The sequence below is a fragment of the Zonotrichia albicollis genome, chromosome 15, assembly GCF_047830755.1.
Source record: "Zonotrichia albicollis isolate bZonAlb1 chromosome 15, bZonAlb1.hap1, whole genome shotgun sequence".
In the NCBI taxonomy this organism is placed as follows: domain Eukaryota; kingdom Metazoa; phylum Chordata; class Aves; order Passeriformes; family Passerellidae; genus Zonotrichia; species Zonotrichia albicollis.
The window spans coordinates 11,067,964-11,085,118 of record NC_133833.1 but is presented as its reverse complement, the minus strand read 5'-3'; the positions used below and the strand labels follow the sequence as shown (position 1 = coordinate 11,085,118).

The window sequence follows — 17,155 nt, the reverse complement described above, 5'->3', positions numbered from 1 at the left end:
GCTACTCTTGTGTGGCTGGAGCCCAAGCATCACACCTGCAGCTGTGAATGTGTGAGCAAACCAGGAGACAAATTTTCAGTGATAATAGGATTAGCATTGGGAGATTTAATTCCTTTATCTCTCCAACCCATAAAACATCCATTGTTTTAGTGCTGGCTGGGATTTTCCTTTCGAATCAGATTTCTTTGAAGACTTTGGAAAACTGTTACCTGTGTGTGAATGTGATTAAGCTGATGCTGCAGCTCTTTATTATCTGAGCTATTAAGATTCAAAACCTGAACCAGTCCTGCTATAAGTAAGAATGAACAGGAAAAGTATTGTAAGAAAGTCAGACATTTTAAGAAAAATGCCTGAATAGATTTGGTGGCACTTTACAATTTGAAAAATAGGATATAAGATTCATGATGGAAAAGTCGATGTTCACCACTGTTAAATTGGCTTTATCTCTGTCAATTTGCTGTTCTAAGACACAGAAAATAGATTTTAGATATTTTTTCCGTCCCCAGAGACAGAAATAGATTTTCTCATATTGAAGATTTTGTTTTGTCTTTTATTCTCTGCATTCTCTACAGAAGTCCTGAGATCGAAGAACATGCACTGCGCTGAGCAGGAGAATTGTCTTTGTGTTAAACCTCAGCTTGCAAAACATGAAGGGGGTTTTCTACCAGAGTGGAATTGGATGTCAGCATTGCCATGCATTTGTCTTCTTTCAGGCTGCCCTCCCTGCTGAGGATGGCTTTGTCTGTGGACTCGGCTCGGCACCGCTGGCAGCCACGGGGAGCTCTCGGTCCCTGCCAGGCTCTGTCAGAATCAACACCTCTGCTGCCTTCTGCCGCAGCCAAACCAAAACTCTGCCTAAACACACGGAGGATTGTGCTGCCTGACAATGGGAGACAGTGCAAAGACTGGAAACAAGCTCCTACAGTTTGTTCTAGAAACGGGATACAGACCACAAAGTACACATGGGTCACTTTTTTGCCGCGAAATCTTCTGAGACAGTTCCACAGGTAAAAAAAACTCATTCAATGTAGGCACACAGAGTTTGTGGTGATTGGAGTGCCCCATGTGCCCCATGGGCACAGCTGTGAGCAGCACTGACAGCAATGAGCCAGGGAGTGCCCAGGGGCACTGAGCACCCACCAAAGGGAGCAGAGGGCACACAGGGGCAGGGCATCAACAGGAGGGGATAAAAGGCTGGGTTGAAGAACAAGAAAGGGCAAATGTTTGCAGGCTTCTGAATTGACATGATGTTACTCTGTAGGGCAGATCCTTGCAGCCTTCTGAAGTGATGTGATGGTGCTCTGTATGGGTTGAATGTTGGAGAATTTTGCTTGAAGGAAAGAGGCCATGAAAATATACAGCTGATGGAAAAGTAAAAGGCAGCTGTAAGCAGCTAATTCTCAAGCCTGTTTTCCAGGCATGTTTCTGTAAACAGCAAGAGTTCTCAAGCCTGTCTTCAATAACAAGTAAATACCTTGTCCTTGGATAAAGTATGGGAAAGCAAAAGTAACAGACATGGAGGTTTTGAGAACCTTTCATATCAGGGTGAGAACACAAATCTTGGTTTCAATAACAAACCACAGGTATTGAAAACAAAAGGAGGGGTTAGTGTTTGATCTGTATGCAATGATGAGCTCGGGTTTTGCAATATGTATGAACTTAATTAACACCGTTATAAAAATGTGCATGGTTGATCAATAAATTGGAGTTCGATGCTGATCAATTAGGATGGGTCGACTCCCTTCACTTCATCAGTTGAAGCTTTCTGAAATTGTATAATGATGCTTTGTGTATCATGGCTGTCTCAACTGCAATAATTCAATGATTCTTGAGATTCAAGAACTCTCTCTGAAACTGTGATATTTGACTGTGATGGAGAAGGGCTGCTTTTGTAATTGCAACTGTACTAAAATTTAGGTGATGATAATTTGTAACAAAATGGCACACAGTTGACACTGAAATGGTGGATTAAAGCAAGCAAGGGAGTGATTAACCACTGCTGTGATCAGCTTTTTAATTGAATGCTGCAACAGTTCTCTTTGTAAAAAAATCAAGTTTTTATTTAAAAATCCTTCTGGTTTTGTGTTGCATAAACCTCTGTTTTTTAGAACACAAAATGAATTTATTGGATGTATTGAGACACCTCTGAAGTTTTACAGATTTCAGCAGCTCAATTTTGAAATATTTTTAATGTTACAAAGTGAGAGTCTACCAATGTAGAGATAGTAAATATGTATATGCAAGTGCAAGGTCAGGTTTCTTTCCAAGTCCTGGTTTAAAATTATGTTAACATCCCCCCCACCACCCCCAGCATAAAGAATCAAGTCAAAAAGGACTTTATTCCAGGGAACCACCATCACAATAAAGAGAAATGGAAGTTGTATATCCATCTCTAGCTTTGAAATTTTAATTCTGAATACTAGATTGGCCCATTCCTAATTCAACCTGCCATATGCAGAATCCTTCATGGATTCCTGATGGGTACATTTCTATAAATTCCTTGATTATTTTTTAAGTTTTGTTTGGCCTTTGTTTAATTTTGTACTTATTTTCAAGACTGAGAGGCCATTAAAGACCTTGGAGATCCCACAGACAAATATTGTTTCCAACATGTGAGAAAACTGGAGCTAGCTATAATAGTATGAAAATGTATGTCACAAGCTCTTCTGAAGAAAAAAATTTGCATCTGGGTTAAGCAGCTGATTAATTTGTTCTGGAGAAGGGAAAAACAGGGTAGAAGAGTGAAATTATTCATGTTCCTTTGACACAGAATGGGGGTTGCTCATTAAGGAATGGATACATTCTAATTTCTGACTACTTTTAATTTATTTTATACCTTTTCAGGCTGGGTAATCTTTACTTTTTCTTTCTGGTGGTTCTGAACTGGTTCCCACAAGTGGAAGTCTTCCACTGGGAGATTACCATGCTGCCTCTGCTCCTGGTGCTGCTTTTCAGCATGAGTAAGGATGCTGTTGAAGACTACAGAAAATACCAGTATGACAAGACAATAAACTTCACTAAAACCAGGGTATATGACAAGTAAGTAAGCTAAATCAATTATTTGTTTCCTTGCTTCTGTTTTGATAGAAACTGCTCGTCTGATTTTACAGTAACTCCCTCACTGACCTTTCAGAATACTCTAAGTTTGGAAGAACCATTACAAAATATTTTTTCTACCTTTAAAAATGCCTTATTTATCTTACTTAAATCATCTCAATATCACTGAGGCTTTGTTTCATATCACAACAGCATGTGCTGATACATGCAGGTTTTCATTTCAAGTTTTCAGAGCAGCTCCTCAACACACACAAATTCCTCTCCTGATAGCAGCAGGATCTGCAGGATAAATGGAACTTACTCGAGTCTGGAACAGAAAACGGGTTGTACAGAAACCGGAACAAAGTCTTTCAGATGTCTTACATAAAGCCAGTAATACAGAAATTAATGATCAACTACATTCAAGGTGAATCATATAATAATATTCAAGAGATGAAAAAGCAGGAAGGAAAATCACATAATAATCAGGAGATGAAAAAGTTTTAGTACTTCCAGCAAGCAGAGAGATCAATACAAGCCAGCTTGGCTTTGGAGCTGGTGCAACACTGTGGGAAGCTGTTTGCTCAGGACTGACTCAGAAGGAAGAAATAATTTCACTGCAATTCTTGTTGCAACATTTCGGTTTCATCAGAGTTTCTTGTCCAAGTACTAACTTGAGACTGCTTACCTTGTCGCTACATCATGAAGCAAACAGGCGTTTTCATTTAAAATAAGCTTAAATATTTGTGTGCTTTCCTTTTTTCACCTGCTCTTAAGCCCAAGCCACAGAGAAAAAAAATGCTATGGTTGCATACATGTCATTAGCTCTTGTGGAAATTAGCCTTCATCTGTGCTGACATATTTATGTGTCAGAGGAAGAGGATCCAAGGCACCTAGGTGAGAGAGGAAGGTTTGGGGTCTGTTGGGGAGAAGGATCTGGCTGAGGGGCAATCCAGGTGCATTGCATTTACACTTGCTTCTGTCTCTGTCTGATTCCTCTGGCTACAAAATCAGAGTTTACTTAGCTTGGGGGAATGGGGGTTGGTTGGTTGTTTGTTTAATAATAATCAATCTTATGGTCATGAAAACAAACAATAGATAGAGGAAGTACAAGAGAAATGCTGTCTGCTCTGAGGCTGGTAGCAATCCTTTGTTGACATCTGGGACACGGAGCTCTGCCCATTACCTTTGAGCTTCCTGGCAACTCCCAGGGCTATAAAGTGATCGTGGAGCTGCTGGAGTGACCTGTGAACATCGTGTGTGCGTGTTCAGCTCCGCCACAGCTCTGTGTTAAAGCACAGACATTCACACGGGCACAGGAGGGAAATGGTCTGAGCAGGGCCCCCAGGCATCTGCTGGCAGGAAGAACAGAACATTCAGGATGCTTTTGGCAGAGGTGAGGTGCAGCTGCCCCAGCAGGATCTAGGAGCTGGTGCAGCTGAGTCAGGATGATCCCTGGCCCTGGCTACGTGGAGGAGGCAGCCCTGGGATTCAGACAGCTCAACTCTTCTCTTCACCATCTGGGAGTTCATTTGGACTACTGAGCTCTTCTGCCTTCATTGGTTTTCAACTTGGAGCTACTTTTTGAAAGAAAAACAAGATGTCAAGGAAAAGTTTTCCAGGCTGCTTCTCTAGGATGACATGGAAAAAACATTTTTTCAAGGAAACCTGCTGCCAATGTGGTGCTTCAGACACTGAAATCCAAAATGAGGAGCTGGAGAACAGAGGAAAAGTAAGGAAAAGAAAGAAGAAAAATGAAAATAGACGTGTGATCGTCTCCAATTTGCCCTTTGGAAGCAAGAAGTGGAAGGAAAATCCAAACAGATCCTATGACACCAATGAAATTAAGACCACAAAATATACCATCATAACTTTCCTCCCTAAAAATATCTATGAGCAGTTTCACCGTTTTGCCAATATTTATTTTGTGTTCATTGCACTGCTGAATTTTGTGCCGGTGGTGAATGCTTTCCAACCAGAGGTGTCTGTGATCCCCATTTGTGCTATAATGGTCATCACAGCCATTAAAGATGCTTGGGAGGACTTCAGGAGGTATAAACTGGACAAAGAAATCAATCACATGGGATGCTACATTTACAGCAGGTAAGTTTTGTACAGTTTTTATTACCAAAAACATTGGATCAAGATCTTTGATCAATGGTGAGGCTTTTTGTTTAAAAAAAAATAACAAATAGCTGCTGAAAAATCACAATCATTAGATGAAATAAGGAAAAGTCATGGGCACTATATATCACCTGTTATTTGTTCTCATACAGGGAAAGATTTTTAATTTTTTTTAAGTATTATTGTATTATTTAAGTTCTTTTTTTTTTTTTAAGTATTATTTTACTGGGAAGTTAAGTTTGAGTTTCACTGTATTGGTGTGTCTATCAGCCTCTTAGACATGCAGTGCACTGCAAGCAGGTGCTTAAAGAGCTATAGCAGCTGAATTTCTGAGACATTTTCTAGAGGGTTTAATTCTCCCAACCTAAGGTAGCACAGAACAAGATCTGTCATGGGACTTGTTTGCATCCTTGGATGCCAAGAAATCACTTAAAAAACCTGGCCCTTTGAACTGCATTTTATTTTATACTCTATGTTGTTAACTAGCTTTCAATTTTTTCTTTCTTAGGCAGTATGTAAAATGGACCTGTAAAAACACAGTCTAGGAATGAAAGATAGTAATTTATGCCTCTGTTTAGTCACCTCTAAATGAATTAACTACATGTGTCTGTGGTCGTTTCTTCAAAGTGCTTCATGGCTTCTTGCTTTTAGGACATTCAGAAGATTGAAAATTATGTTTTATTGGATCAAAACTGTTCTCTCAGCAAAGTAGCAAATTACTTCTCCCTTATAAAATATCACATCTGGGAGTCAGAAGTGCAAAACTTTCCTTCTCCATGAATGTGCCTGTCATCCCCCAAAATAATCAACAGTGCTTTATATAACATGTGCTTTCATGAGCAAGATCTTGCAGAACTGTGGCTTTTATCAAAGGGGGCTGTCATTTCTGTTTGTTTCTCCTGCATGTGTTTGGCAGATTTTTATTTTTATGTCCTGCAGGTTAAACAGGAAAGCAATAGGTTTGCTTGTATAGGGGCTAAACTCAGGCCCACATATAGATAATGATTTGTCATTAAAAAACCTGCATTCCTCTCCTTGCCAACTTTTAATATAAAGTGGCATTTCACAAGTTTCTAAATATTGAGGATTTAAGGTCTCATCTGTTGTGAAGAATGTCAATAATTGTAGCTCTTTGGGTAGGGTGGCAAACTGCTTTTTCTGTCTTTGAAATTTCAGTGTGGCTGAATGTTCTAGCTTTTCTAGTGTTGCATTAGCCTATGAGGCAATGGATTATCTGTTAATACTTGTTAAAACCAGCACAGGACAGAATAAATGGGGCAGTAGGTGCTAATGAATAAATCTGCAGAGGGATCTTATTTATTTCCTCTTTACACACAGAAACTATGACAGTTTAGATCTGAAAGCCTTTTACCATGAGAACACGAGAAGTAGGGAATACAGTAGAACTTGTTTTGTATAAAGGAAAAATATCCATCGTGGAATTACAACATATATTCCTATCCAGATTCAAGATTATTATGCAGAAACATGAGACAGGCCTGCCTTAAAATTGGTTATTCCATCCCATAAAAAAAGATTTTGATCTATGAATCAGTCTTGTCTAGGATCTTGTCTTTCACCAAAGTTTTATGGCCCAAAAAGGTGATGTGAGGGAAAGGAAAATGTGAAGGGTTTCAGAGTACAGCATTCATCCTCTCTGGAAAAATTGTGGGTAATAACATTTGCCATCAGATCAGTCACTACAGCTTATTATATTAGGAATCATTTCAATCAGGCTTCTCTGGTGCTTTGGGAAGCTGATATTTCTTGTTCTTCTTGCTAGCTGCAAAGTCATGGAAGGGCATGATGTCTTCTAATTTTCTTCCATATGAATCATGAAAATAAGTAATTGTTTTAACGTAGGTGAAAGTCTTTTGGGGACACTGCAAATTTTGTTAATATTGTGGCAGCAAAAAGTTATTTCTAATAGAACAACTGATCTCCCATCATAGATTAAATATTACTTAGATTCTAAGAGATAATCTTGGAGTGTATGTTGTCTTTATTTCAGATTTTAATAAGGACTCTGGCACCTGTTCCAAAAGAAATACAAAGGCAAACCAAACTTTTCCAGATACTGAATGTTCTCCAAAACTTTCTTGAAGAACAGGGGAAATGCAGTAAATTGCCTTCCTTCAACACAGAGCAAGGGAAATTAAAATTAAATAGGCTGGCCTGTAAACATATTTATTCTAATTTTCTTTTCACAGAGATCAGCTGAAATGGGAAATCTGGTCTGCTGGTCAAATGAAAGAAAAGACACTTCCAGTAGTGTATTTAAAGAATGTTTAATTGAAAAAATGAGAAACAATTAATAGGCATTAAAGTGTCCTGGGGAGATGCAATAACCCAGATCTGTGGTTGAGGAGTTTGTACTTTTGGAACCAAAACTTTCAGAATCATACTCTGTAGTCAATCTGCTGTTGGAATGAATCACACACCAAAAGGAGAGAACAAAAAACTGAATTGCAGAGGGTACAGACCCTCTGCAATTTAAATGCCTGCTTTCTCATGGTGTTCTTTAAAATACACTTTGTCTACTTTAACATTTTCCAAGCAAGGTAGATTTCCATTACTACAAAGCACCAAAGCATTTTCTATGATGCTATACTTTATTATGCCTCTTTAATTACATTTAAATTTCTCAAGTCACTTGATTTCATGGAACCCTAATTACTTAGACTCCATCCATAACAGCTAATTATAATCTTCAAATATGTGTGATTTTTATCATATTCATTTTGTTGCATCCAGGTGTGGGTAAGTGTCCATAGTGACACAGAGTCCCCAGGCAGGTACAAAGGAGAGCTGCTTTATTGCAAAAACCAGGCCTCTTTGAGCAGTTTGCCTGTTATCAGTTACATAGTTTTAAAGCATAACAAACATAATTCAACCAAGCACCATACAGCACAATGTGAACACACAATGGTTTATAACTTGTTTTCCTACCCCTAATTCAGCTGAGTCTCTTTCCCGCAGTCCTTTTCTGCTTAGCCAAAGCAGCAGGCCTGAGCCATGGTTTTAGAGGGGCAACAAGGCCCTTATTTTATGAGGCTGCACCTATATGCAACACCCAGAGACATTTGAGTTAAGACTGGCACAGATTGCTCTTTTCATCTTTCTAGTCAGTCAGTCCCTCCAAACCTCCCATGGTTATTTGTCTCTAAACTCTCTTCAGTTTGTCATTAACTTGCTAACAGGGGCCAGCACTGAATGTGGCACACAAACATGAAAGTAAGTGTCAATGCAACAGTTGCCAAATGTATTATATATATATATTCAATTTTCTTGAAGTTCTATAATGTTCAAGGAACTAATTGATGTGTAATTATTATATAGCTTGGCTGTGATGTACCCCAAGGGTTATATCAAGCTCTGTAAACACTCCATAGCATCCAGAAAGGTTTTGCATAAATTGCACATTTCTAGAAGATTAAACCTATTTTTTCCTCAGTGTTTCAGTAGACACAAAGATACAAATGCAAAGGCTATGCACAGTTCAGTATGGCACAGCAGCAGCCACAAAAACATTAACATTACTTAAACTATTCATATTTCTTAATTGTAAGAACCTAAATTCAGGTATCTGAGACAGTGACTCAGAGAAACTTTGTTTATGTGCCTTGAATCATCCTGTGGCCCTTTTGGAGAAGCAGGCAAGCCAACAGGCATCCTAAATGAGGTAGCCTGATTACTCTTCCCATGGAAAGTTCCTCTGTAATACTTTCGGAGCCTGTCATTTTCAGATAGTTCCTACAAGCATCAATCTTCCTCCTCCTCCTCTCTCAGTCCACTGATGCCTGTGGCACAAAAAGTTTAGGCTGGCCTTCACTCTGACTTTTTGTCTACTTTGTGTAAGGTTTCAGAACATTTAAAGATTTTTGCATCAGCACTAACTCTGGGTTAGCCCTGGAGCAGAGGTATAGAAAGAAGGAAAAAACAAAGTGCTCATTACGGTGGTGCATGAAATGAGAACTGCCAACAGCAGAAAAACTGAAAGTGGCTTAATCTGGACCCACTGTTTTGAAAGAGAATTAAAGTTTTTCAGTCGACTGAAGTATTGTGACTGTGTGCTGCAATTTTCTCTCTGGCAGCAATGGAGATTTGCTTGCCTGCAGGTGACCATCCACACTTTAAGGCAGCAAAGGCTGCCCCTCTGTTGGAACCTCCTTCACCTGCTCTGTGTAGCTGGATTTCTGAACAGAGGGCAGACTGTACCTCCTGTGAGTGCTCCCTCTGTCTGGGATAGTGCTGGGACTGGCCAGGGATGCACTGACCAGCAGAGATATGGGGCATCTGGAAAAGAGCAGAGAAAAGGGAACATGCTGGGAAACAGGGATTGACCTATGTCAAAACTCAGAGTTTAAAGAAAAACAATTTTTCTTTGGACTCGGAAATATCACATGCAACTCATTCAACCCAAGGTGAACCTGAAAGTTTGTACAGTAGAAAGCAGGATGAGAGGAAAATCCCATTCTGACAAGGGCACAAGAGCTGAAAGATTTCTTGCCAACACTTTAAATTAAGTGTTGGTCAGCAGCCCTGAGTTTTCACTTGTTAAAGAGCCTTTCCTCTCTGCTTTGTTGTTTTTGCTTTCTGACAAAGCATAACTTTAAAGACTAGGAGCCTGCTGGAGGCTTTAGTGGCTTCGTTTTATACACAAAAAAAGGGCTAAAGCCTGTGTCCCACTTGAAACCTCACCACTGGTAAAATCGCAATCAGTTTTCTTGGGCATAGCAATATCAGGGCTTCAGTGTTACCTTTTCTGGACAATGTATCTTATCAGCTGGAGGCTGAAGACCTCCTGAACAGGTGAATTCCTGTGACAGCCACAAAGCACACACTTGGATTAGCTGCAAGTTACCACCCCCCTGCCTAATGTTAAACGTGAGTGCTGTTGTCTGGCAATGGGCATCCCCTGCTCTGCCATCCCTGTCATTTTTGTCTGCTCTTCATGTACTGTGGAAATTTTGTCTCTGGTTTAGCTGTGGATACCTGAATTAGCAGCAAGTTTGACACAAACAGTGCCTTCTGCATCATTCTTCAGCCTTGCAGGGAGCTGAGAAAATGTCCTTACCCAGCAGAACACTCAGGTGTGTGTGTCACCATGACACTGCTTGAAACCAGCGCTACCCAAATCATGAAGAAATTGAAACACCTTGTGTGGGATATGATAATGCATTGTGAGGAATTATGGACAAGCTGAACTGACTAAATGCAAACCTGCTCCCAGCTGGTCCAGGCAGCAGCACCTGAAGTGGAAGAGCAGTGAGCTGCAATTGTCAGTCAGGGTGTATTGCTACAGGAGGAGCCTCAGTCTCTGTGGAAGAAAATCCATAAAATGCATTACTAAAGCTACCACTGCTTTGTGTATTGCTTGATCAGAGCTTTCTTCAAGATCTATTACCTGCCAAGACAATTAAAGCTGCTTCACAGAAAAGGTGCAATGGCTTAGCAGTGGAGCTAATGACTAAACATTAAGACCAAATAAATAAGAATCTCTGGCTTTGGCTCAGAGACCTGCAAAATCATGGCCTCATGGCATTAAGGTTCAACCTAACTGTCTGAACTTTTTAAATACCATTAAAACCTGGAGAGTGGAGTGTTTCTACCATGTGACCTCAAGAGCCACATGTTCATATAAAGATATGACTATCAAAAAAGCTGGTGTGGGCTGTGCTTTCCAGAAACTTTACAAGTTAATGAGAGTCCATAGAAACTAATACTAATGATTAGGAAACATCAGCTGAGTCACCTTGAAATTATCTGTTCCTTCCACTGGTACTAGGAAGAATTGTAACAATAGTATTTTGTTCAAGGCAGAAAAAAAAAAAAATAGATTTTCCTAAATACAAAAATCTACAATTTACAAAATTAACCTATTAAAGTCTAAGTAACATGCTGTTTACATCTGTTCTATTTTATTTCTTCAAAGGTGAGTTAAAATAAAGCCAAAACCATTTATATGAACAAATAATACATTTACAAAGATCTGGTACTTACTTAAAGTTTCCATAAGCTTCAGTTGGTTATGGAAGTTGAGCATAGGCTTGTACCATTGAGAAAATAAGTTACTTGTTATGATGCTATAGGCAGTTTAAGCACACGAGAAGATAGGATCTGTTATTAGCATTGAGAAATTTGGAATGCCAGTATGGTACAAGTGTATGTACTTTATTAGAATTTAGAAATATTCCATTTCAGTTCTTTTTAAAAGGTGCTTTTGCTGTCTTAACATAGTGTTCAAATCCCGGGAGTTTGGTGCTGTGGGGAAAGGCTGGGGCTGGGTGCAGGACTGGGCACTGACAAATGGAATCATTGGTGCTGCTGGGGTGGTGTGCTGGAACAGAAACTGGGATGGGATGGGATGGGATGGGATGGGATGGGATGGGATGGGATGGGATGGGATGGGATGGGATGGGATGGGATGGGATGGGATGGGATGGGATGGGATGGGATGGGATGGGATGGTGGCAGGAGCAGTGACAAACCCACCTGGCACCTTCCCATGCCCAGGCAGCATCTGCAGCTCAGGAACATCATCAGCCAATTGTGCTGTGCTCTGACCTATGGACAGTTTCCAGAATCAGTTTCTGTCTGACCTAATGCCCTCCTTGAGTCCTAAATCTGCTCCTTTCCTGTCAGGTTTGTTTTGTTTTGTGGCAGTAGCTCCTGATGGTGAGGTCATGGGCATGAAGGGATCTTTGAAAATATTTTGTGAGGGGTTTGCATATAAAAGCTCATATAATCTTTGATAGCATAAAACTGTGCAAGACTTTTATTTGCAAAAATAGACTGTGAAGGGTAAGCCGCTGTGTGATTCAACTTGTTGCCATGTAGAAGCAGGATCCCAGGATATTGTTTTTTATAAAATAGGTGGTGCTTGAAGGAGGTAATTTTCAAATATAGCATTCTAGCAAATTTACATACAACAAAATATAAATATGCACATTTCTCTATTGACAACACTGATGTATTTTTCTATGTGCCATGACCTGGTGACAATTTGGGGGGATATAGCAGAGCAAGCCATATCTTTATTTTGAACTGCAAAGGATTCTGAGATGGAGCTTGCTGTAATTCTAGGGAATAAGATTTACTTCATTAATTGTCTGATAAAATGTTTCTAAATGGCAGAGATTTCTGAAGATCTTTCTCTAAGACAATCTAGGAGACACCCATGCTGTGGAGTGCATGTGAAGAATTAGTTTTATTTAATTTTTTCTGTATAGCAGAACAATAATTTTTATTTCCCCCCATTCACCATCCATTTTAATCCAGTTTTTCTTTGAAATTTATCTTTATTGAATCCAAAAAAGTGAAATCTAATTGTTGACACAAAGTCAATAATTTATTCAAGTTCCCCCTCAATCTCCAACTGCAGCAGGACATTTTTATTATCATTTTTTCCCAGAAATTACCTCATAAAATCTGTTTAGTTCAAGCCTTCTGTTCAGATTTGATGAGTTCAACAACAGTTCTGGCAGGCATCATTTTGACTGTTCAAGGCCTCTTTTCACTGGCAGTATCCTCTGATGGGCATCATCATGATGTCTATGAGCAAGGGAACACTTTTTGAATGTGCTTTTGATAAATTGCCTGGTAAAAGAGAGCAGGGACTGAGGAACTTTTATCTTACCTCTTGTCTTCAGTGTGCCACAGCCCTGATACCACATGCTGTAAGAACCAAGGTCCAGATTCCCACCTACTGAAAACCCCCACAACTGGTGATTTTTATTTGATTGGTTCAATACATTTGTCCTTTTTGTGTGTTTCTCATCAGACCATCTTGGGTTTATTAAGCTCCTCTGTTTATTTAGCAACCAGAGCTTGTGCTGTTAACTTTCATCAGTGCACAGAAAATGGGCAGTGTTCCCAGTTACAGGGATTGCTGAAAGGAAACTGCTTCATCTGAAAAATCTTGTTAGACAACTAGGACAGTGCTGCCGTGGGGTGCACCAGTTTCATCATGAAGTGCTTTTCTTCCTTTCATCCACTGGCAATTCCCTACAAAGTTGGAGAAAAGCTTTGTACTATTTTTGGTATTTTTAATTATTAATCTTATCATATAATCAAAATTTTAATTTTACAGGTTCAGATGAAGTTTTCTTCAGGAGCAGAAAATGTGCATTCTTTGGATACTCGTTGGGATAGAGTGACAGTTCCCCTGAATGCAGGTCTGGGATTCCAGCAATCCCTGAGCTGCAGTCCCTGTGCTAGGAAGGCTTTTCCTCTGATCTGAAAGAGGTCATTTGGCTTTTCTGACTCACTGTCTCTTCTCTAATTAGTGACTGGGTAGAACCCTGAAGCTTTACAAGTAATGTACGTTTCACAGCAAGATATTGAAAAAAAAATTACAAATCCATGATTTCTGTGGATTATTTGGGCTAACCTGGTTTCTTTCACTGATGTGGAACACAGCCAGCTAGACAAGGCCCTTCTATAGCATTTTATGAGTGGACAAAATCAGCAATATGCTCTGTAAACTTCTGTATTGTGCAAGAGCTGACGTACAGAGAGGCAGGATTACCATGGAGAAGCCACAGTAAACATTATATGCAAACTATAAATGGCATTCAAATGCCTAGGATGGCAAGACAAGACATCTGCTTCCTCTAAACTGATCTTGTACTCTTTCTTTCATGTTTTGAACAAACAAATTAACAAGTCCTGTTCAGAAGTTGTTTGGCATGGAAAGGATTGGTACTACATAGTTGGTTTGTTATTTTTACTTAGTATCTGCTTTGTAGAGGATTAAATACTCAGCATACACTTGCTAATACTTTTCAAATAGAAATTTAATTTGAATTTTTAAAAATGCATAGCAGCACCTAATTAACTTACAAAAATCGCTGTTCTTCTGTCTGGTCTTTTATGTCTGTTGTTGCACAAAAGAAAAAGGACATGCAGGTAAGCAGAATCAGACAAAATGAGAAGAATTAAAAATTCAAGAAAGAAAAATCAATGTAAGATGAAAAAAATGTTGCTACAACCCCATGGTTTAGTAAGTGCTTCAAAAGCAGCAGTAAAGGGATTCAAATAATCAGGCTGGGGGGGTTTGTTTTTTTATTGAAAATTCAGTACCACTGGGACAAGGACAGAATTTAACTTCTTGCACAGCTGCACAGGCAGCTGCCTGTTGTTGTTTTGTGGTGAGAGGGTTTGCCTGGCAGTGCTGTGGCTGCCTCTGCTCTGCACCCAGCCAGGAGAGTGGGTGAGCAGGGAGCAGCCCCGAGGCAGGGCTGGACGTGGGCTTTGAACCACAGCAAAACTCTATCTCTGCCATCACTGCTCCCCTCCTCATGGCACAAACACTGCAATGGAAGATAGTGTTCTCCATCCAATGGATGGGGATGATTAAAAACTTAACCAAAAATGAGGCTCTGAGTCATTACAAAAAGCCTTTAATTGTCTGTCTGGTAAAGTATCATGAGCATTTTCCCTCTCACAGAGCAAGGCATAAGATGACTTGTTTATTCATCCTGGAAAAATAATTTCCTCTCAAGGAGTTAGAGGAGCCAAGCGATTGTTGCAGTGCATTTTTCCCATTAGATAAATTTAAAGCTTATTGTGTTGTTTCTGGTCTGCTTAGATGGTTAAGAGCAGTTGAAAGATTAATTACTGAAAATGCAATGTCAAAAAACACCTGCTATTTTCTGAACTTAGTTCATTGATGAAATAGTAATTTCTTTTCCTTGAACCCCAGAGACTCTTTTTTTAAATTTTTTTGTTAATTTACAAACTCTTTGTTTCTTACTTTAACTTCTTTAACTTTTCCATTTAATTTGGGCTCTGGTTGTATTTTTTTTTTTTTTTTTTTTTTTTTTTTTTTTGCTTAATACTAAAGGACCATTTATCAGCTCTTCCACCTTTTGAAGTTGTTTCTCTGCACTAAACTAAAAACTTGTAACTTCCTCTTGAGAGTTACAAACTGGAAAGACCTGAAGCAAGTGTGGCTGAGGTATCAGTTTGCTTCTTTTAGGAGCTATGTGCTGATGTTGGAAAGTGTCTAGGAAACAATCACAGCCAAAAACAATAATCTGAATTTCTTCAATAAGATACTCAAAAATACCTCTGTTAGTCTGAACTGCCTGCAATATTTTGTTGTGCAGATTATAGGACTAGTGCTAGAATGAAAGAGAGCTGCTATAAATGTTTTATTCCATGTAAAGATTTGGTTTGAATGTGACGTATGGTGAGTTGGTCCTGTAGAAGTGTCTGAATCATTAATTTCTAGCTTCTGTGCTGTCCTTAAGAAAAGGTCCTTTAAAAATGCTGTGCCCCCCGCCCTATTTTCTGTTTTTGAAGCCCCCCACCCAGCAGCCCTGCCTTCCTAATGCCCCTCATCACCCATGATATGCTTTCAATGCCACAGGGAGGAGCACGCTTACGTGGAGAAGTGCTGGAAGGATGTCAGAGTGGGGGACTTCGTGCAGCTGCAGTGCAATGAGATTGTCCCAGCAGACATCCTGCTGCTCCACTCCTCCGACCAGAACGGGATCTGCCACCTGGAGACCGCCAACCTGGACGGGGAGACCAACCTCAAGCAGCGCCGCGTGGTGATGGGCTTCAGCAGCCAGGTCAGTCTGGGCATGCAGCCCACAAACAGGCTGTGCAGCCCACAAAATGGGCAATTTGTCTCCAGACACTGCGCAGAAGGGTTTATTTCTGCATGGCAGCTGGAAGAAAGCTCATGGTCCCCTGCCAAAGCATCCATAGGTTTGCTTATGGATTCTGTGTCTCCCTTGTCCTGACACACCAAACTCACTGCATAGGCAGGTGGAGGTGTGAGAGCTCAGCTGGAGCTGCTCTAAGGCACTCTGGGTTGGCAGTTTAATAAGAATCCAAGGTAATTTTTTGGGTTTTTTTGAAGTTAAATGTTTGACATCAGTTTGTGATTCAGTTTGAATTCTTAAAATCACCATTTATTTTTCATAGGCAGTATCATTTCCATTTTACCCTTTCCTTTCCTTTCCTTTCCTTTCCTTTCCTTTCCTTTCCTTTCCTTTCCTTTCCTTTCCTTTCCTTTCCTTTCCTTTCCTTTCCTTTCCTTTCCTTTCCTTTCCTTTCCTTTCCTTTCCTTTCCTTTCCTTTCCTTTCCTTTCCTTTCCTTTCCTTTCCTTTCCTTTCCTTTCCTTACGTGGCTCATGTTGGATAAACCTGAAGTAAACTGGAAAATATGACATATTGCTGTTACATTTTCAAGTATCTTTAAACACACAGCAGGGCAGATTTTCAAATAACCCAGAACAAGTTTAAGGAGTGGTTGTACATGAAGACAAAGACTTTGTTCCATTGGAATCACTCCAGCAGACAGGAAATAACTCACAGATAATTCTGGGAATTACATTAATTTATTTAGCAATTAGTACCAGTGCCACCAGGGAGATCTTTTGGGGTTACTGGTGTGTGGGACACAGCTGCCAGGGAGCAACCAGACATTAAATAAAAGCAGAACATTTCTATGGCCAGTTGAGATCAGGTGCTGTACTTAAATCACTCTTGAAAGACAATTAAGGGCTTTCCCATATTGTGGCATGGCACGGGCCTTTTCCAGTGCCTTCCAGTGATGATTAGGGAGAAGTTTTATTCCTGAGACACACTGGAAATTTTAATATGTAAAGATTTAGCAGAAAAACTGTAATCTGGCTACTTAGCATTTTTAAATGTTGTATTTTTGTCATGTAATGTTCTAATTTACATGTTAGATTTTTCTACATATTTTTCCTTTTAGAGGAGAACAGGGTGCTGCTCTTCCATTACACAAAAAGCAAAATTTTGCCTCAGCTGTTCATAATGTGTGGAAGTCTTCCATTATATCAGAAAATGCACCTGTGCTAAATTATGCCTCTGACTGCCTATTCATGGTGATTTTCTTTAGACTTTGAGTTATTATTGAGATAAACTCTATGCCCAGGAATGTCTATGCCTAAGAACTCCTGTTACATTAACAGGGTGGAACACAATTCTGGCCGTGGTGGCAGCCAGTGCTCAG

The 17,155-nt window shown here is 39.8% G+C and overlaps 1 protein-coding gene across 1 annotated transcript in view; it reads left to right on the top strand.

Annotated features, from left to right (window-relative positions):
• The first annotated feature begins 575 nt into the window (after window positions 1-575).
• The window catches only part of ATP10B (ATPase phospholipid transporting 10B (putative)), a 50,034-nt gene continuing 33,454 nt past the window's right edge, over window positions 576-17,155 (top strand). Inside the window, exons 1-3 of the mRNA XM_026791417.2 lie at window positions 576-1,007; window positions 2,845-3,039; window positions 15,536-15,740. Coding sequence (XP_026647218.2) covers window positions 694-1,007; window positions 2,845-3,039; window positions 15,536-15,740 — 714 coding nt within the window. The 5' untranslated portion in view covers window positions 576-693. The remainder of the gene's footprint in view (window positions 1,008-2,844; window positions 3,040-15,535; window positions 15,741-17,155) is intronic.